The 20,915-nt window shown below is 48.9% G+C and overlaps 3 protein-coding genes across 5 annotated transcripts; 1 reads left to right on the top strand and 2 right to left on the bottom strand.

Annotated features, from left to right (window-relative positions):
- Positions 1-2,240: 2,240 nt before the first annotated feature.
- Positions 2,241-11,769, bottom strand: stambpl1 (STAM binding protein-like 1). Of its 3 annotated transcripts, none has more exons than XM_026177738.2 (12): positions 11,567-11,769; positions 10,023-10,198; positions 8,930-9,147; positions 8,774-8,852; positions 6,947-7,042; positions 6,497-6,715; positions 5,881-6,031; positions 5,633-5,757; positions 5,410-5,547; positions 3,849-3,961; positions 3,661-3,760; positions 2,241-3,559 (listed from the first exon to the last, which is right to left on the bottom strand). In XM_026177738.2, exons 2-12 carry the CDS (start codon positions 10,050-10,052, stop codon positions 3,500-3,502), a joined length of 1,329 nt encoding a protein of 442 aa, XP_026033523.1. In that variant the 5' UTR covers positions 10,053-10,198; positions 11,567-11,769; the 3' UTR covers positions 2,241-3,499. The 3 variants fall into 3 exon arrangements, with proteins under 3 accessions (XP_026033523.1, XP_026033524.1, XP_080161924.1); XM_026177739.2 differs by having other exon boundaries at positions 3,661-3,755; XM_080305798.1 differs by lacking the exon at positions 11,567-11,769 and adding an exon at positions 10,757-10,786.
- A 753-nt stretch (positions 11,770-12,522) lies between these two features.
- Positions 12,523-14,626, top strand: ankrd22 (ankyrin repeat domain 22). Its single transcript, XM_026160536.2, has 6 exons — positions 12,523-12,666; positions 13,229-13,420; positions 13,543-13,650; positions 13,737-13,814; positions 13,896-13,994; positions 14,069-14,626. Exons 1-6 carry the CDS (start codon positions 12,646-12,648, stop codon positions 14,144-14,146), a joined length of 576 nt encoding a protein of 191 aa, XP_026016321.1. The 5' UTR covers positions 12,523-12,645; the 3' UTR covers positions 14,147-14,626.
- A 118-nt stretch (positions 14,627-14,744) lies between these two features.
- On the bottom strand, positions 14,745-20,817 carry lipf (lipase, gastric). The gene is made up of 11 exons (XM_026177741.2): positions 20,662-20,817; positions 19,994-20,122; positions 17,920-18,031; positions 17,454-17,652; positions 17,264-17,373; positions 17,042-17,178; positions 16,782-16,928; positions 16,578-16,649; positions 15,791-15,859; positions 15,584-15,694; positions 14,745-15,456 (listed from the first exon to the last, which is right to left on the bottom strand). Exons 1-11 carry the CDS (start codon positions 20,752-20,754, stop codon positions 15,334-15,336), a joined length of 1,302 nt encoding a protein of 433 aa, XP_026033526.1. The 5' UTR covers positions 20,755-20,817; the 3' UTR covers positions 14,745-15,333.
- Between the last annotated feature and the right edge of the window lie 98 nt (positions 20,818-20,915).

The following is a 20,915-nucleotide window of genomic DNA, read 5'->3' as shown; positions in this document are numbered from 1 at the left end:
TGATCCGTTTGGCAAAATAAAATCAGTTGGGCATTTTTATCGGCCTTCAGACAATAATTGTGATTTCTACAGTTCCGGACGCGACAGGCATGAACAAAAAAGCTTTATTAGTGTAAACATTAACGACCAGCAGACTGCATAACCCCTTCCTGCAGACCCACCCGAGACAGGTGTTCATCCTAGAGTGCAACCAGGGTGGGCGGAGCCTGAGACCCACTGAAGAGACGAGACCTCATTCAGCTCCGACATTATAATCTTCGGTAAGCAGGACTCTATTAGTCTCAAAAGAAACAATTTGGGCCCATTATCAGCTCATGTACATCCCCGTGTAAAAAATCTTGGTTTCATTTTTGATTCCACTCTCAAGCTGGACAAGCAAATAAATCCAGTCGTTCGTGGCAGTTTTTTCCAACTCAGGAGCGTTTCTAAACTAAAAAATATCCTGTCATCTAAAGACCTGGAAACTGTTATCCATGCTTTCATATCGTCACGTCTTGACTATTGTAACTCTCTCTATTTAGGCATCTGTCACTCGAGCCTGTCACGCCTGCAACTTGTTCAAAATGCAGCCGCAAGGCTCCTGACGGGCACTAGAAAGAGAGAGAATGTTACCCCGGTACTCGCATCTCTACATTGGCTACCACTTAAACATAGAATCGATTTTAAGGTTTTACTATTTCTTTTTAAAGCTCTCCATGGTTTGGCTCCAGGTTACATTTCAGATCTTAGCCTGCACCGACCCACTCGATCTCTGCGCTCCTCCAGTCAGATGGTTTTATCCGTTCCACGCTCCCAGCTCAAATCTAGAGGTGACAGGGCTTTCTCCATTGCCGCCCCGAGACTCTGGAATAGTCTTCCCCCTTCATAAAATCCTCTTCATCCTTGGAAGTCTTTAAATCGAATCTCAAGACCTACTTATTTTCCAAGGCTTTCGGATCTCTTTGATATCTTTTTTATTCTGTCTATTTGGTCTCTCATCTTATTGGATGATGTTGCATGTGTATATACGTTATGTTCACATATGTGTGCTTGTGTGTGAATGTGTACAGTTTTGTATATGTATGTGCATATTTGCATGTACATTATATGCTATATACTCTTACGTGTCTTACAATTCCTTTTTAAAATGTTTTCTTTCTACTTTAATTCTTTTATTATATCATCCCTCAGTTCAGCACTTTGGCCGACACTTGATGTCTTTTAAATGTGCTGTATAAATAAAGATGACTTGACTCCTAACAAGACCAGGTTTCCTCCAGAAGGTTTGCCAATTATCTATGAAGCCCACATCGTTTCTGGGACGCCACTCAGACAGCCAGCAGTTTAAGGAGAACATGCGGCTAAACATGTCACTGCTGGTCTGATTGGGGAGGGGACCAGAGAAAACTACAGAGTCCCACATTGTTTTAGCTCTGGCCCCTGGAAGACAGTTGACCATGGTTGCCGGTGTCTCTAGCTTCACATGTCGGGGCGGCTGTGGCTCAGATGGTAGAGCAGATCAGCTGATCGGAAGGTCGGTGGTTCGATCCTTGGCTTCCCCAGTCTGCATGCCAAGTAGCCTTGCCCTCCAGGTTCATCGGAGTGTGAATGCGTGCGAATACAGGTTAGGTTGCACTCGTGTATATGAGTGGGTGTGAATGAGGCATGTTGTATAGAGCGCTTTGAGTACTCCGGGAGAGTAGAAAAGCGCTATATAAGAATCAGTCCATTAACCATGTCTGAGAACAGAATCACCAAATGATGATGATCCTAACACAGACGCTCTCGTACAAACTCATCTCCCTCTGCAGGACTTCCACAGGTCCTGCAGAGGGAGATGAGTTTGTACGAGAGCGTCTGTACTCGCTGCTGCAGCGCTAAGAACAGTGTTTTTAAACAAGTGCAACCGACGCTGCTCACAAACGGGCTCGTGTCTTTGAGTATTAGTGTCAGGTTGCTGCCATCACACCCCTCAGTCACACACCAAATGCTCGAATACTTCGTAGCAGGAGGGCTCCAACCATCGCCACCGTTTAGTTTCTGTCCCACAGAGCCGCAGTTAGAGTGCAGAAATCCTCCAAACAAAGTGAAGCGTCAGCCTGAAGATGGTACTGCGTCTTTCTTTTTCCTCTCAAAGCAAGTTTGTGTGAGAAGTTAAAGATCTGAGCAGTCTGGGTTTGAGTGGGTGGAGCGATCAGAGTGGGTGGGTGGAGCGATCAGTTTCAGACACTTTTAATCAAAAAACAGACACATACAGGTGCTAGAGCAGCAGAGTGTTTTATTACCAAAAAGTTAAAAACAGCAGTCAGGTCACAGTTTGTCAAAACGTCATCAGCAAAAAACAGTCACACAACAGCTCAACAAGAAAACATCTGCTGGCGCACACACTGAGAAGTCCTCCAGCTGCGGGGCGCTTTGAACGCACCACGAGAGAAACATCAGAAAATAATTTCATCTGCAAGAAGTTTAAAAGGGCCCGCTGTGAGCGCCACGCCAGCCAGCGTTACATGACACACACCGGTGAGCCTGCAGCGCCCCCTGCTGTCTGCCACCCCTTACATGGCACCCCACTCGAGGTCAAAGGTCAGAGTAGCTTATGGCGTGAACGGTCTCGCCTAAAATGACAGAGTGTTAAGAGTCTCCTCACAGTTTCACATCTGCAGCAGCGAAGAGCTCAAAGAATGACTTTCACCTCTGACCAAACCTCACAAGACTGAACCGCCACAGCCAATCAGAGTGTCAGGGAAGCTGCCTAACAGGAAGTAAGGTCACAGCCAAGCTTGGTGGATATCAGGTGACTACCGGGGGCGCCTTAGCGCTGCGATCAGCGGCCCAGCAGGACGGGTGCGGCCTGACAGGCAGGACTCGGGGCAAACACTGCACAGGTGACAGCGCAGCTTCAGGTTTTATTCTGAAATCCACATCAGGATTTCCTGTCTTTAAGCTCAGAGGTGGACGCGCGAGGCATTCAGGGTCAGAGATGGCAGCAGGATTTCAGCACTGAAACTAAGCTGTGGCGGTTAAAGGTCATTTTTAGTCTGAGTGAAGCGTGGAGAGACTTCGTCCTTGAGAGCGCCAACGCTTCAACGTTCACGTTTTCCAGGCGAGGCACTCGCTCACGTCTGCTCCCAGTCCATCTTTCATTTAAAAACATCAAACTGCGTCTCAAACGGCTCGCTGGCAGTCGCCTTGACGGGAGCTTGGCCCACGCTGGAACTTGGCACAATCTGGGTCTCTGCAGACGCCATTTTCACAGCGCTGCTGTGACGGCAGCATCAGCTGAGGTTAGGTCTCAGTAAGCTTTTTATTAACTGCCCAATCAGAGCAGCTCACTGGCCTGAGATCACCCCCCCATCTGCAGTGGCTCAGCAGCAAAAAAACAAAACAAACAACAACAAAAACACCAAAAATTAAAAGTGTTAAAAGTTTCCTGTAAATTTGACATCACAACGTGTCAGCAAACACCGGCGGTGCGTTCACAGTTTCCTCTTCAGAATAAAAGTCTGCCAGTGCTTCCTGTCTAAACCCTTAAGTCCAGCAGGTTAAGCCGCAAGTCCCTGAACACGACGTGTCTGCACACCTGAGGGGACAAAAGAGGACGGGTTACAGGTGATTCAGAGTCGGGGCTGAACACAGGACGCGGTATCCTGACAATGAGGTCGACCTCGGCGAGGGTCTCACCGTGAAGAGCGGCGGCTCCTTGGAGTGAGGATGGAAACCTTTCAGCTTGCAGGCAGAAACTTCGGACATCCCCAGGTTGGTCAGCCTGAACACACCTGTGCTGGGGGGGAGACAGGCGGAGCGACATTAGCGGGCTGAAAGGCCTCGTGGGAAATCGGCATACATGCGTGCTCCAGTGACAGACTTACTCGTTGTGTTTTGGCGCGCAGACGATGGCGACGGCTTCCGGCAGCATCAGTTGATATGAGCAGTGAGTGTGGAGGTCGACGCTGGACAGGAAGGCCGTCTGAGTGGGATGAGTCTGAACACAGAGGTCAGAGGTCACACACACTGAACTACAACCCTGACTGAAGTAGGGCTGCCACAAACGATTATTTTGATAGTAGACTAGTCACCGATTATTTATGCGATTAGTCGACTAATCAGATCATCATCCATTGGACGTAAAACTACAGCTTATTGCACCAGCAGCATCTGCTCTTCTATAACTATCATTAGCTTACAGCTTTAAGTGTGTAAGGTGCTAACTAAAAATAAAGACAAGATGATAGTTTATTATATTATTTATTATATTATAATTTTAATGAAATTTGCAGATTGTTTCGGTGACGTTTAATAAACTCCTTGCTATCTAAAATATAACAGGACACCGGAGTAAATTCTCCAGCATCTCACACTTCTGATAATCAGCTGTCTGCTTGACGTTTATTCAGCTGTGTAAAAACTATAACTTTAATCTCAGCCAAACCGATTTACTCAGGAACAAATAAAATACTAAAAAAAAAGCCAAACAACAACATTTTTAAGTTATCTAAGTGACTCATATATCATGTTTAACCTGAGTAGCGAAAGACAGCGGTGGGTTTGAAAACAATTTGCCGGGAGTCCGGTGTTCTCACGGCGCTAGTGACCTAGCCCCCGGCTAGCTAACGAGCTAGTGGGTAACAGACGTCTCCGAAAACGTCGGAGCGCTTTTGAAAATATGCGGTGTCCTGATAAACTGAGCAGATATTTGAGGTTTACACAGCTACATTCTCGCCTGAAAATATGTTAAATGTTTATTTTGTGACCCAGAAAGAATAATAAGAGTAAAGTTAAAGCTAACTAGCTGCCGCCATTGTTGACAACTGAGCTGGGCCGCGCTATGAATTCTGGGACACAGCTTCTTCTTCTTCGGGGTTTAACGGCAGCTGGCATCCTTGTACATGCAGTGCTGCCATCTTCTGTTTCAGTCCGTTATTACACTCTTAAATCCTGCTACTCATTCCTGCGTCTTTTGGGATCTTACAAAGCTTCAAACGACACGTCGACTATTAAATCAGTCGTCGACGATTTTGATAGTCGACAAATCGTGGCAGCCCTAGACTGAAGTGACGCGTGGAGGGTGAGAGAGTGCAGAGTGAGACCTCTCCCTCGCTCTGCTCATCTGTTGCTCGACCGCAGGCACCGTTTCCATGGTGATATATGATCATGTAAATGAAGGAGAAACGCTGGTTTTCTCAGGAACGTGTGCTCGCTTACAGTACTTGTGGGGACTTGATACCAAACCACTCACCAAAAGAGGCCCCGAGTGAGGCATTTGTGAGGACATTAACCAGACGGGTAACCTTACAGTTTATTTTAGTGTCGCACTGTTTCTGTTCTCACAAACTGCTGTTGCTACGAAGAAGGTTAACTGCATCTCTACAAGAGCCAATCATGGAGCTCCAGGACCTCCTCCAAGCCCCTCCCCCCAGCTTGCATGCTTACGTGGATCCAGCCCAGCGTCAGCAGGTGATGCTCATCCTGGAAGCTGAACAGCTCCTCCACGTTCTCCATGTCGCAGAAATCCGGGCCGGCGGTCTGTTTGGGGACTACGACGTGAGTCAGCGTGAACTCGTTGTGCGTCTGAGAATGAGAGAGAGGCGGGGCTTGGCTGGTGGTATATGACTGAAAATGGGTGAGGGCGGGACAGGACGTGCGTTTCGCTCACCAGCTGTCCGCAGAGGACGCCGCAGGTCTCGATTCCTCTGGCCGTGTTTGACCGGGCCAGCGAGAGGAAACTCTGAGTCAGCCCTTTGGGAATCAGGACTCGCCTCAGGCCCTCCACCCTCTCACCTGTACACAAACACACCTGGTTTAAGAGGGCGTAACGTCTGTGTGGAGGTCTGATTGAACCTTTTGCACCGCATACGACAGGTACGCAGTAAACGCAGGTAAACGGAGTGACTGTGTACTGACTCTGTACTCCAGCCAGCGTGGCGGCGGGTTGGCTCACAGGGGCAGGCAGTCTGTTTCTGTTAGGGTCTGCCCCCAGGGATCGTATGCTGTTTTTGATTGGCTGCTGGGACAGACGGGAGCCGTCTGTCACCTCAGGCACTTTGGTCTGAACCTGCAACACAAACATGAAAGACACAGTCAAACTACACAGTACTCACAGTACTCGGTAGTCTGAGCCAGTATTACAGTACACCAGTACTTCACAAGCTAATCTGTTAGTAGGCAGGCTAACGTTAGCTCAGAGTCAGGTTAGAGTTTAATCCTGAGTGTAAAGCTGGTCGACCTTAGCTTCCCTGCTAACACCAGCTAGCTGGTTAGCTTTAGCTAGTTCTAACGTCAAAATGAGACACGAGTGTTAGTTTGTGTTGAGCCGGTCATTTACTGGACTCTCTTTGTAAGCTAATGCTGGCTAACGTTAGCTAGTGTTGCTCCCTGTGGACGAGGCAGGTCCGTACATGAAGGTTGTCCTGCTGCCAAAGGCACTGCAGTATGAAACAAAACATCGACGCAGCTTCCGCATCGAGAAGATTAAGCCAGCGAGAAATTCCTCAAGCCTGTACTATGAAGAATACGCTACCTTTTGCTCCGCCTCCACTCCTCTCTTATTGGCCAGCTCCTGGCGTCTCAGCTGGTCCTCGAAGTAGCGAAACTGTTCCGATTCAATCTGCATGCGTCGCAGAGCGGCGACGCGCTGCCTCTCCTCCTCCAGCAGCAGGAACCTTCTCCTGTCCTCGTCCAATAGGGACAGCTGCTGCAGCTGCTGGCCACACCCGTGCACCACGACCGCCGCCTGGCTCTGAGGAAACAAAGATGAGCTCGTACAGGTGGCTGCGGCGAGTTCACCTAAAATAAACGACTACTAGTCTGAACATCACTGTAGGAGGTCACCTCTGACAGGCGTGTCACACCCTAACCTTCACCTGAAAGACAGGTGGGATGGACTCACCGCGCAGAGGCCGTTCCCCTGGATCGTTCCCATACCGAGCGCTCCTCTGATCAATTATCAATACTGTGAAAACTCACTCACCTGGGCTCTGAGGTATTCGCTGTGTTCCCTGCTGTATTTCTCCTCCAGGCGCTTCTTCAGCTCGTCTTTACGGGGAAACGCCACCTCCTGAAGTTTCTGCATAGACAGAACAGGTCACAGCAAAGACACCAGGACCAGAACCAGGTGTGGTTCTACAGCAGGAACACCTGAGGAACCGCAGCTGGAGCACCAAAAACAGCATAAATGTACGAGTGTGACTTTACAGAGGTCACTCTGGGTCCACCTGGACTCAGGAGGATTCATGATGTAGGGCTGGCGTGATGAGGGGGAGGGGCCAGATGGAGGCAGTCCTTCACAGCCACAACAACAAGACAAAGATTTGAAGTCTGGTTTAAGGACTGGACACGTTTCCAGCGACGTCCAGCGACCACTTATAAAAACGTCTTCCACCAGCCAAGCCAACTTTACACCGATGAACGAGTTTAACTACGTCAGCCACCATTGTGTCGCCTACTTAGAAACATCACATTTAAGAATAAACCAAGGAAACGCTGACACACGCGCTCAAAACAAAAACAGGAAGGAACAAATACGACGAGACGGGCGGAAATGGTCGCCCTCGCCCGCCATCTCACAGACCGATACCCAGAAATTCAACTTTTAAAGTTCAGTGAAATCCAGCTGTTATGTTTCTGCTCTTTAAGCTCCAGCTGTGGCAACTGCACGAGTTCCAGATGTTTCCTGATGTTTCTGCTGCACGATCAGTTTTCTAGAATCTTCCAGGGATGAAAACTTTCGTGTTTCTACCATGATAAAAACGGTCGTGACTTTTCTGACGCAGCCGTGAAAGCGTGAGCTCAGCATCAGGACAGATGTTTCTACACGACGGCGGCGAGCCTGCTCGCAGCGACTAACACGGCACTTTTAAGCCAGCTGATTAACGAACAAGTATCTGTCTCAGCTCCAACCCACCAGACACTCTCACCTGAACACTAACACCCCGCCCACCAGCTTCAGCCAACAGGATCTCAGTCGAAACATCCCCGAGCACAAATCGAGCAGGAGATCTGGAAACTTGTTCATGTGTTAAACATGTGGAGTGACATCTCCATCATCCTGCTAACAAACCACAGACTCGATGTATGAGCCAGATCTGTGTCAGCAGTGCACAGCGTTTAATCCTGGTTCAACTCTGAGCCTGACTTTTTAAAACTCCACCACATCCCAAGATTAAAAAAATAAACAGTGCATGGTTAGTCTGGCCTGAAGCCTCAGCTGAAGCCTCTTCATGGGCAGAATCGATGCACCAAAGGTTGTTAAGTACCAACAAGAAACAGGCCCACAGATCTGGAGATTTGCTAGCGTGGAAAACAACTCAGACAAGAGCGACAGACTGAAGGCTGCTCTGAGAAAGACGAGCATCATAGCGCTAACAGAAGCTAACTGCCACTGTGTTGTCCACAAACTGCTAACGACAAGCAGCCTGGAGAATATCTACCGACATCTGAGGACAAACCACCACATCTCAAATGATGAGTTACAACCATCGAGCCAGATTTTAAACCAGCATGGCAGCAGGAGCTAGCTGGATGTAGCTGGAGCTACCTGGAGCCATCAGAGGCCAAAGGAAGCTAACAGCTGCTAGCTGGAGCGACCTAAAACACTTACAGGAGGAGGTGAGGGGAAAGCTGCAGCACAGCGAGCAACAACCTGAGCAACAGGAAGCTGGGAGTGATAACACACAGGCTGATTGGGTGATTGTCTGCAGCTGGTGGGGAAACAAACAAAGACAGGAAGTAGAAGTGGCTCAAGAGCAGGCAGGTGAGCGTCTTCAAAATAAAACAGGAAGTTCATAACGATTGTTACCTTCATGATGAAGTGTTTCTCGGGGATGGCAGTGCACTGCTGGTAGTCTCTGTGAGCGGGCAGCTTCTCTACAAATAGACTGAAAGACAGCGGCCGTCACATCACATGCTGTGCGAAACACCAAGCAGCCCTGCCCCCAACGCCACTGAGCCTCACGTGATAAACTTGGTGTAGAGGACGTAGGCGTTCTCCAGGCTGCCCTCCTCCAGGTAAACCGCCGCCATGCGCTCCATCTCCACGCCCGAGCGGAAGTAGCGTCTGGGCGCGATGTCCTCGTTGATCTCCACGCAGCATCCCATCTTCCCCAGCGCTCGGACGCGTTCCGCCGCCGTCAGCGACACGTCTGTGTAGTCGGGCTCTGCTGCCAGCTTCTTCTGTGGAAGAAAGTGTTTGTCAGAGAAGAGCAAAGATGGCAGCAGCCTCTAAAAACATCAACATGAGCACCAATGATTTCAGTTTGGAACGGTCATCGATGCTCAGAACGACCCTTCAGAGACCCGTGTCCCTCAGAGACCCGGGTTTGAGGAGGCTTTCTCTACGGCTCGACCACTAAGTAAAATAAAATATCTCAGTGAAAGATTTTAAAAGTGTGTTCTGTTTAATAGCAGGTGACGAGCTTAAGGACACGAAACTCATTAAAGGAGCCGACATTAAAAACTCTGAATGGCGTCACAGCTGAGCTGATGTGTTTTTCAGGCAGGAAACTGAGATTTCCCGTCCCCGCTGGGAGCCTGAATGCAGCGTTTGTTGCTCAGCTCATTAAGATGACGGCGCCAGTCGGAGCGCCGAGAATAAGAAGACCTCTGTGCACCGAGCCGACACAGAAACAACCCCACTCTGTCTCACCTTTGATCTGATGTTTTATATAAAACTTTGTTCTTACTGATCAGGAAGCATTTTGTCTTTTACTTCTAATTTTATTCTAATCTGATTCTGATTTTATATGTAATTTTATTTTATTACAACTCTTTTTTTTCTTTCACTTTTTTAATCACACTCGTTTCATTTTATTTCATTTTTAGTTAAATAATTAAATGACAAAAATAAAGTAAGAGACGTGATTTTCAGCATCCAGGTAAAATGATGCAGTCGTTGTAGACCTCAGCGCGTGCTGGCAGTCGTGTCACTGTTGTGTTGTAAAGCTGTTATGATGCGTGTTTTTCTGTCCCCACATTGTGAGTAACAAGAACACGTGTGGGTCCCCACAGCATCAGTAAAACACACACACACACACACACTCAGTACTTACCAATGTGTTTAAGCTGAAGCCTTGTTCCATTGTGTGTGTGTGTGTGTGTGTGTGTGTGTGTGTGTGTGTGTGTGTGTGTGTGTGTGTGTGTGTGTGTGTGTGTGTGTCTCAGCGTGTGCGTGTCACTGGTCGGCCCACGGCCGGCTCGTCCATCTGCCACCTCCCATGATGCTTCACTGCGGGGGAGACAGAAAAACAAGATGAGCAGCTTTGAAACGCCACATATGGGGGGAATGTTCCTTTAAAGCTGTTTTATTTCCCATCAGCCCCTCATCACCATCATCATCATCATCATGCCTGCCTGTCCTTCAGCTTGGTCCACAGTTACCGTGGCAACCAGCGACTAACCATGAGGTGACTCAGCCGCTCTTAAACCGATGAAGACAAGGCGAGCTCCCACTCCTCACAAGCTTCTGTGTCCAAACAAACAGCTCTGATCACGCCACTGTCACCGTGGCAACAGTTGCACCTGGCTGGAAGTGCTTCGAAAGAACAAACTCGCCCCGATTTTCATTTATAACCATTCACAGGTGAGACTCCAGCCCCACCAACTGTCCATCCTACCATTACGCTCAGCAGAAGCTCAAAGTCCTCCATATTGGTCTGACGGCAGTTCTGGATCAGTTCTGGAGGCTCACCTGCAGCAGGTGAACACCTGGAGGAGAGGAGGCCCTGATCCAGGGGATCCTCATGGGCAGGTATAGAGAGCCTGTCGCAGGTTACGAGGGACTCACCTCCACCTGGGCCAGTTAAACTCGTCTCTGTGTCTGAGGATCAAACTGAACTGCTCCTGACTCCGCTCACATCAGCTGATACACATCAGACCTGTCGGCGTCGTTTCCGTCAGCCAATCAGAACTCAGTGCTTGTAACGCAGGTGTGACGAGTTGAACCAGCTCGGCCTCATTCAGATCGTTCAGGTGCTGACGAGCCAGCGGCGACACATCGACACCTGCAGACGACCTGAGGTAACCTGACAGCAACGACGATGATGATGATGCCATGCAGGTGTTTAAAGGTGAACACCTGCATGGAGTCCCCTGAAACATGTGATTTAAGGTGGACATGTCTGTGAGCGCCTTAAATCTAGATGTAAACCTAAACACAGGTTTGCTTTCAGGCTGCTGTGATGTCACAGCTGGACACACCTCAATTAGCAGATCAATTAATTGATTTATTTTTCAAAATAAAAGCTTGTTTTAAAAAAGCTCAGTGACTGAAATTAAAAATTAAACTTTTATTTCTTTGTTTTGGGTTCATTGAGTCTCTATTTTCAAAATAAAAGTTGACAGTCTTTATCTGCTACGTCACAGACTTTCAAACTAAAGTTTGAAGGCTTCAACATGTCATTACAAGATTTATCGATAAACCAAAGGCTGATCAGCAGGTTCACTGATTAGTGATTGGTTTAAAAATGAGCTGCTGGGGAACCAATAGACAGCCCTGTTTTAACTTTAGCATGAAAACATCTGGAAACAGCTGCTTTCACCTGATGATGACGTCTACAGGTCCTGATCAGCTCGATAAAGAAAATGATTGATTTACCGGCTCGGTGTCGGCGTTCAGCCCGCAGTCCGGCTGCATCCCGCGATCACACATGGAGCCCGGCGGCGGAGGATGAACCGGATCCAGGGCGGTGCGGACCGGTCCAGCTGCGGGACAGATGTGAGAAACGGATGAAAGCTCCGGAGGATGCCGCCGCTCCACACCAACTACCCGCGGAGATGGTAGCCGCAGAGATCGTCTCTGAGATCGAGATGACTCACTCGCACTTTACGGTGTCACCGCGGCGGGTGTGACCTCTGTGCACATGCGCAGAAAGCCCCCACAGAGAGCAGGAGAACAGCGGGAGGTCTCACTCAGACAGAGACCCGGCAAACATAATCAAATGATGTCATCAATAATAATGACGCGAACAGATTGGTTGTGACAGACATCCATCACAGAACATCCGGGGCCTCAGCAACAGAAACCATCCGAAACACCTTCAGCACAGCAGGTGAGACTCTTTCAGAATAAAGGACACCGTTTCAAATGTTTCTGAGCAGAGCTGCTTTAAAGCTCGACATGTTGCCTTTATCACAGCGGGTCTCACCGGAAGTGGAGCGGTGCAGAGCGAGGGTCCGAGAGCACCTGTGATCAGGTGTGTGCGGATGTTTATCGCCCTCTTCTGGACTCTGATAATCACTGCTGATGTTTTCAAGTTTGATTTCATATGAAAACATTCAAACCGCCTGGTGATGCTCTGAGTTTACCTGCCTGTCTGTTCTTCCGGCTCCTCCTCCTGCTCCTCCTCCTTTGTGCCTCGGGCTCTTTCTGATGTCTCAACATCAGCAGGTAAAGTACACAAAGTTCTCTTTGCAGCCTACAAAATAAAAGCACCGGGTCTGACAATGAAGCAAAAGTTCTTCTGTTGGGAAGAAAAGACCACATGAGATCACGTGCGCGCCCTCCGAGTGTCACGTGGAAACGGGAAGCCGTCCAGACTCAGCTACGTTTTCTGGTGTGTTTAGTAATAAACTGAATGAAGTGAAACAGCAAGAGACTCTTATTCTGAAAATGGATCCGGATGTGTTATTGCTGACGTGTCGGACCATGACGTGCTCAGGTGTGTTCGTGCCGTCATGGGGATGGTTTACTCGGAGGTAAGAGCGCGCTTTGTTTCCCTCTTTTCTCTGCTAAACAAACACGTTTAATCCTGGTTTTAACTCTTTACTCCGAAAGGCTCATGCGCGCTCTTCCGGTTCGGGCTGATTTCTCGTGCACACACACTTGAGTTTCAGGTAAAGCTTCACTTGAAACAAACAGACAGGTAGAAGTTTAATGACCTGGCGTCACTCCGACAACAAATATGAAGACAGACACGAAAATGACTGCAGTACTGCAAGGATATCACAGCAACACAAGTACTGCAACACACTGCGAGAAAATGACTGCAAATATTCAGAAAACTACCAAAAACAGGAAAATGAGAAGAAATCAAGATAGCAAATGTTACACAATCGTTTTATTGAAATAATAATAACAATAATAATAATGAGAAACTGGTGGGATCTAATTTTTTACATGTTGAGAATCAGCCAATCAGAAGAAAGCGGTCTTAAAAGGGGAGGAGCTTGAGTGAGTGAGATAGGAGCGGAAAACTGGACGGACCGGGCTGTTCCTGATCAGCTGATAAGGAGCTTAACTCATGTAATTCCTCCTCAGCCGGCCTGCCAGGCAGCGTACGAGGGCGACGTCCGTAAGTTGTACTTCCTCCTGAAAAATGACCCCGCCCACCTGAATGTTCAGGAGGTGCACACCGGGGACACACCCCTCATTGCTGCCTGCCGCCACGGTCACCTGAATGCGGTCACATACCTGCTGGACAACAAGGCCAACAGCCAGCTGACCAATAAGGTGCCTTTCCCTGATGATGTCATCATGTTGGTTAGCGAGCTGTGTTACTGATCTGTGTGTGTGTGTGTGTGTGTGTGTGTGTGTGTGTGTGTGTGTGTGTGTGTGTGTGTGTCACACATCAGAAACAGAGGACGTGTCTCCACTACGCCTCCAAGAGGACGTTCTCACTGCTGGATTATCTGATGATCACCATCCTGATGCCCATCCTGCTGCTCGGATACTTCATCATGGTACGGCCAATCAGCAGTCTCTCTCAGTGTGACATCATACAGGTAAAGCACAGTCTGATCTGCTCACCGGTGTTTCTGTGTTGCAGCTGCAGAAACAGAGGAAGAACGTGGCTCTGATGGAGGCCGTGCTGAGCACTGACGTCAGCGTCGACGCTGTCGACTACGTGCGTGAACAGGAGCTTAACGCGGTTTAATTTGAAAATCTCAGGCCACTTCCTGACAGTAAAAAGGTGTTTTGTGTGCAGAAGGGGAACACGGCTCTTCATTACGTCTGTGAGAGAAAAAGTCATCGCCTGGTTCCTCTGCTGCTGCAACGAAACGCCAAACCCAACATCAAGAATAACGTGCGTACAGACGTCCAGCACGCCGTGACAAGACGCTTTCCGTGACCCGATAACACGTGTGTCTGCTTTTACAGAACGGAGAAACCCCGCTGGACATTGCCACCAGACTCAAGTTCCAAAAGATCATCAACATGCTGAGGAAGACGGAATGAAGTTTTCATTCATGCGGATCCTCCGCCTTCTATGCTGACGATGCTAGCATCTCAGAGAGACCTCCTAGCATGCAGCGTTTTCTTTGCTAACCACTCACCTGTCAGGCTACAAGCTAGTTTCCACTTCCAGGTTTTGTACCGAGCTAGGCTAACAGTCATTTTTCTTGTTTTGTAAGACATAAAATTAACTGAATGTTGCAATTTATCAACTAAAAAGAAAAAACTTTAGAAATTCTCGCCCCATCTTTACGTTACATTTTGCTAATAGCTTTGCCTCATTTTTTAATCTTTGTGCTAAGCTAGGCAACAGTATTTGAGAGCTCGCCGTTTATCTGTAGTTCTTATACTGTCAGCAGAGGTGTGCTTTGGGACTGTTACACGAACAGGTATAATAATAATAAAAGTGTCAACATGAAATGAAGCGGGTGATGAAACATTTCAAAGTAACATTTTTATTTCTGAATAAACTTGTAAACTACATTGAAACTCTCCAGCTGTTTGTTTTACTTTACCTTTCAGATTTCCATGGTAAAGGTCACGACTACTAAAACTTTCAAATTAAGAGCTGTCAGACAAAAAAGGAGGAATGAAAACAAGCTGTGGTCGTAAAATGGTTTTATTTAGGAAACACCATCATAATGAGTAAAAATGGTTACACAGCAAGTTAAAAAAACGCACACAGGTGACTGAAACTGCAGATTCACTTCTTATTCTCACATCCACATTTTCACAGTTTGTCCTCAGGACGAGTGTCTCCATGCTAAAAACAGGAAGTAGCAAAAAGAAGCTGCACTGACCAACACACAGCTCTGGTCCTACACATTCAACCTGACGTGCTGCTTCTGAGCAGAGCACCCCGGGGCTCGCCGTGCGACCTGTTCACACGCTGAATGTTAGATTGTGACACAAATAGTTACCTGAAGCGTGACAACGCTGCTCTCTCATTGGTTCCCGGCAGAAGTGAGTCAAACTGCAGGAGAACGCGGTCCATGAAAACGCTTCAGAGTGACTGTTCATTTAAACATGCAGCAGCGTGCTTCGATCGCCTTTAAAGCTGCAGGTGATATGACAGGTCCAGGCAGGGAGGGCGGGACAGAAACATCCTGCTGCAGGAAGAAGTGTCAAAACTCAGTCTCCATAAAACCATAAACCACGCTGCAGCGGGCGGCGTCCGCTGCTCTCGCCCTCTATCGGTACTCCTGCAGCAGCTTCAGCACAGCAGGAAACATCTGCTCCGGAGCATCCAGCCCCCAGATGAAATCCAGATGTTCCCAGTGCTCAATGTGCTGATGGTACACCAGGTTAGGGACCTGCAGACACACAGCTGTTATCCGGGCTGGCCCCTCCACCTGTTTCATTAATGATCAGATTCGAGGACACGCCCCCGCCGTACTCCATCATCGCCTAATGTGAATAAATCTCGTAGGTAATGCTCACCTGAGTGAGGAGGACTGCCACATCTTTTGGGTCCGCCAGCGTATCCTGTCCCCCTGAAAACAGAGCGGTGGGAACCTTCATGTCCTGGACACGGTACTCGGGGGGAGTGGACTGCAGAGGGGACACAAGGAGGACACGGAGACCGTAAGCGAGGGACCAGGTGACATTTCAGAGTCTGTAGGAGTCCCTGCTGTGCTGTGGACTCACCTGGTTGTAGTGTTTCATGTTTCCTGCTGCTCCGAAGTCAAACGCCACCAGTCTTCCTGTGTGGACGGCCTGAATACAGGAAACTTTATTAACACCTGCCCCATGTACAGGCACACCAGAGCAGAATGAAAGCTACAAAAATTAGTACCAATAATCCATCCATTCGCTTCCACTTATCCTTTTCAGGGCGCTGGAGCCTATCCCAGCTGTCATAGGGCGAGAGGCGGGGTCCACCCTGGACAGGTCGCCAGTCTGTCGCAGGGCCAACACACAATCGCTCTCACATTCACTCCTATGGGCAATTTGGATTCATCACTTAACCTATCCCCACTAACTGCGTGTCTTTGGACTGTGGGAGGAAGCCAGAGTACACGGGGAGAACACGCAAACACGGGGAGAACACGCAAACTCCACACAGAAAGACCCCGGCCTGAAGGTGGAATTGAACTCAGGACGTTCTTGCTGTGCGGCAACAGTGTTAACCACTGTGCTGCAGAAGTACCAATAATAGTGTACTAAATATAAAACAGGGTCATGTGACCCAGGTTCAGCCAATCAATATTAAAAGCAATGAATAATAATCCGTGTGAGCATTTCTCAAAGAACAAAATGAAATATTCAAATGAGCTCTCGTTTACTGAACCAAAAACATTAAACACAAACCAAGAGGTGGCATGTGGACACACACTGTGGACACACACTGTGGACACACACTGTGGGCTGTATTTGCAGAGCAACATCAAGGTCCCCACATGTACTCACAGGCAGGTATGAGTGTGTGTGTTACCTGGGACCAGTGGATCATGTTCTGGACTGAGGTCCCAGCCGGGCAGTGAGTGGTGTAGACCGGAGTCCGAGTCTGAAACACAGCCATGTGGCCTTCATCACAAACAGCTCTGACTCTAATTATCTTCAGAAAACTTCAGATGTTTCTGATTAACGTCCAGGTGTGCCCGTTCGGTCACCACCTGCTTCCCAGCGAGACACGAACCATGTTGAGGTTTTTCTCATCGAAGCCGCAGAGGACGAAGAAGATGTTCCCGCACAGTTCGCTGAGAAGATGCTTCGCACACACGTGTTCGGCCAACCATTTAATCATCGCGCTCTGGGGCAGGAAGTCCCGCCTCCCAAACAGGTCCTGTGGGGCCAACAAGAAACAACAAGACAAAGCTTATTGACTCTGTAAATGTGACGGCGATCAGACAAACGACGAGAACACGACTAGCTGGTGGTCACGTGACTGGTTCGTACCCAGATGACGGCGTCGGGCAGGAAGGACAGTTTGGCCATGGGGCTGCCCGTGAAGGCGACAGTGGCCACAGGAGCCAATCCGAAGAACAGCCTGATCTTGCTGGCGAGCTTTGGCAGCGTGGAGAACGCCATGAATGCTGGAAACGAAGAGAAGATTAATTCCATGTACGGAAGCCTGTTGGGGACAGAAATCAGGACCTCCGCAGTTCAAAGTAAAAGCACCTATGGTGGTTCCCTGAGAGTGTCCAATGTAGAAGATCTGCTCCTGGCCAGTCACCTTCAGGATGTGGTCGACCACAGCTGGAAGATCCTTCAGAGCCAGCTCATCGTGGCTGCACAGACAAACACCAGAGCTCTGTCATGTTAATGCTCGCTGACACCTGCGCAGGTGAAAGGACAGCGGGGCGGGTACCTGAACCTCCAGAACTCGTCCTCGTACGGGCTCAGCGTGCGGTGTTTCCTGGACCACGTGTTTCCGCGGCTGTTTCCTATCCACACGTCGTAGCCCGCGTCCGCCAGCACGTAGCCCAGGCTGGAGGTCGGTGGGTTGGTGATCCAGTTACTGCCTGCAGCCAGGAGACCGTGCTGGAGGAAGACCGCCGGCCTCACACCTGCAGGACACCACAAACCGTCAAATCAAACCTGCCAGGAACAGACGCCAGGTTTCTACAGAGCCACATCTGGATTCAGACCCAGCATGACGTTAAAGGGAGAAGAGGAAGGTCAAGTGAATGTAGGCGAAAGATCACGTGAATCACTTCAGGACAAAGTTCATCAGGACTGCTGTAAAAAGGAAGTGAAGCTCGATGACATGGCAAAACTTCCTGTTTGCACCGTAACCAAATGTGCTCACAGAGAAGGAAGAGCCTCCGCCTGACCTTTGGAGGGTTTCAGTCCCCGCGGGATCCTGTTCACGCCCAGGATGTACCCGTCCTCCGTCAGCACCTGGTGCTCCTCTGCTGGGTAACCCCACCTCCGGATGATCTCTGTCTGAACACACACACACGCACACACGCACGCACACGTTAATGTGGACGTTTCAAACAGTGAGGTCAGTGTGTAAAACTACAGAGCAGAGACAAGAAAAATCGAAATAAACACGACATATCACATGACCTGACGCTGTGCCTGCAAGACCATGATGTGGGAATCAAAGACCCGCAACTGGGACCTGGGTCCAAGTGCGGTCTCTGAAAAACTTCTCCTCCCTGTGTGGGGAGGCGGGGCTTAGTAACGTGAGCCGAGATGTTCACTGGATATCAGCCGTCTCCTTGGATACCAGCCGTCGCCTGTCTCTCAGATCACTGGCGCTCGCCTCGTTTCTCAGGTTATTTGACCGTTAACACAAGTGCACCGCAGGACGCTGCTTCTTTTAAACGATGTGATGACGCTGCAGTGTATCCGCTGAATGTGAAATTAAAGTCAGAAACAGCTGAGAGCCCTGTGAAATTTCAAAATAAAAGACCCTGTGCAATCTCAATGCCCGTGACCTGCAAAGTTTACTTTGTCTAAAATGCAAGAGCTGCAGTCATGTGACTGACCAATCAATGCACAGTCGCAGTGATTATCAGTGATTGGTTGGTTACGTTCCACTTACTGCAGACCAGCGTGGCGGTTTGCAGGTGCAAAGTTACAGGTTACCTGATGAAGGCGTGTTTCTGTTGCAGCACAGAGACCAGCTCATTCACCTTTAACCAATCAAAGGTCAGGGAGTCTTCGTCAGGTCCTCCACGCTGCTCTCAGCTCCATCAGCTGCATCTCTCTGATTCTTTCCAGAGTTACAGGTGTGTCTGACAGCTCAGGTGAAGGCAGGCTTCAGTACAAACAGCTCACCTGTATGACAACGTGATGACGCCAGGTCCCGAGTGTCCAAGCTACACAGAAATGCTGCGAGCGTTTATCAAAGTCAGCATTACAAACTGACTCTGACATGAATCTGAGACGGCGCTCACACCGACTCATTTCTGTCAGGACATCACGAGGAGATTTTCATATCCATATCGCTATGGTAACCTAGGGTCACGGGTCAACAGTTACAGCTGATGTCTTCCTACAGCCTGATGAGTCAGACGGTCAGAGTTCAGCGACTGCAGTGAACAAACAGTCTGAGCTCATCGTTCAGAGTCCATCAACTGAGGCCACTGTGCGAAGAGTCAGGGCTCTTATTGTGAAAGGACAGAGAGATGACAGTGACATCCTGGAAACACCCGCAGACCCTTTCCTCACTTCCTGCCATGAAGCTCCCGTTCCTGTTGTTGGCGTTCATATTAAACATGGTTTGTAACGACGAGGTCAGAGTGAGGTCAGAGTGCACGCTGCTCTAACAATTACACTGTTTCAATGAAGTTTCTGAGACAAACAGCAGCGAGCAGGAGCAGAGAACCCGAACACATCGCAGCATGGCGACTGAAATGCTTCCGCCCAGACAGGAAGTAAAGTTTTAACATGGGAGTCTATGAGACTGACTACTGGAGCCTCGGTGCACGCTGGAGGAACTGCAGGTTTAGAGCTTCCTGTGTCAGAGGTTCACTCAAAAGACATGTCCAAATTTATAGGCGGCATCCTCCTGAGGACCCGGCCTTCGCGGTCTACGTGGGCCGGGTCCTCAGAAGGTCGGGTAGGCCGGAAGTGAGCAGCTGTGAAATAGGACGGTCTAGCCTTCTGCTTAGCGTCACCGCTGTCTCGGTGGAGTTTAATAAACTCGGCCGTCTGCTCCTTGCTATCTAAAATATAACAGGACACTGGCGTAAATCTTCGACCGTCTCACCTTCTGTTTAAATAGTTTTCTGTTTGATGTTTATTCAGCTGTGTCAAAACTGTGACTTTATTCTCAGCCAAACCGATTTACACAGCGCGTCGCTGTGACGTAATCAGCCTACAGACGCGGCCTCAGGAGGATGCAGCCCATGAATTTGGACACGACCAAATGTTCCAAAGGTGATGGAAACTCACAATGTTCATGTCCACTTCAGGGTCCAGCTCCTGCTGCAGGTCATCGGAGCGCCACGCTCTGCTGACGGCTGGCCCGCTGTGGACGAGAGCCGAGAGAAACAACACACACACCAACACACACAGCATGGTCTGACACACACACACACACACACACACACACACACACACACACACACACACACACACACACACACAGTGTCAGGATGGTGCGTTCGTGGGTCACTGAAAAGAAAGAATTTTTCCTTCTTCTTTGGTTCAAATAAAACTGAGTCCTGTTTGATTTGAAAAGGAAGAAGAAGACTCTGCTGTGAGGATCACGTGGTCAGATTCAGTCTGATGACTGTGTGCTGATCTGTGATAATCAATAATCACAGAAGCATGTGATCAGAGAGTCTGAGCTGCTGCCTGCATAAACGGCATTTTCTGACTGGACCGCTGGCTCAGAATGACGTCATACGACTGCTTCTTATACAGCGCTTTTCTACTAGGTCGTTACGCAGGTGCAGAATGGAGCAGCTGCAGCCAAAATCATGACGTAATGTTAGCGATCAGTTTGGCATTTACAGCAGTTTAAACACCGGAACTCACTTTCTGGTCCCCATAAACCTCTCGGTCCTGACGGTTGTTCTAATAATCAGGTAACGACGCTAAGAAGCGGTTACACTCACCTGTCCTCGCGCCGATCTCTCTCTGAGGCGTCCGATCATCAGCGGACTGCGCCTTCTTCTGCTTTTCCCTTTTATCTGCCCCCGTGACGTCATGAGAGAGGCTCTCTGTGATTTGCTGGCCAGAAACAGGACTCAGGTGTTAACCGTTTGGGCTCCGACGATCAGACCGGAAATAGTAACCTGTGTTGTTTGAAGCTGGGCTGTTTAAAATTCCATATATTAATTCATTTATATTTTACTCTACATTTTAAATC

The sequence above is a fragment of the Astatotilapia calliptera genome, chromosome 8, assembly GCF_964374335.1.
Source record: "Astatotilapia calliptera chromosome 8, fAstCal68.1, whole genome shotgun sequence".
In the NCBI taxonomy this organism is placed as follows: Eukaryota; Metazoa; Chordata; class Actinopteri; order Cichliformes; family Cichlidae; genus Astatotilapia; species Astatotilapia calliptera.
Note: the sequence above shows the minus strand (reverse complement) of the source record. Positions and strands in the feature narration are given on the sequence as shown.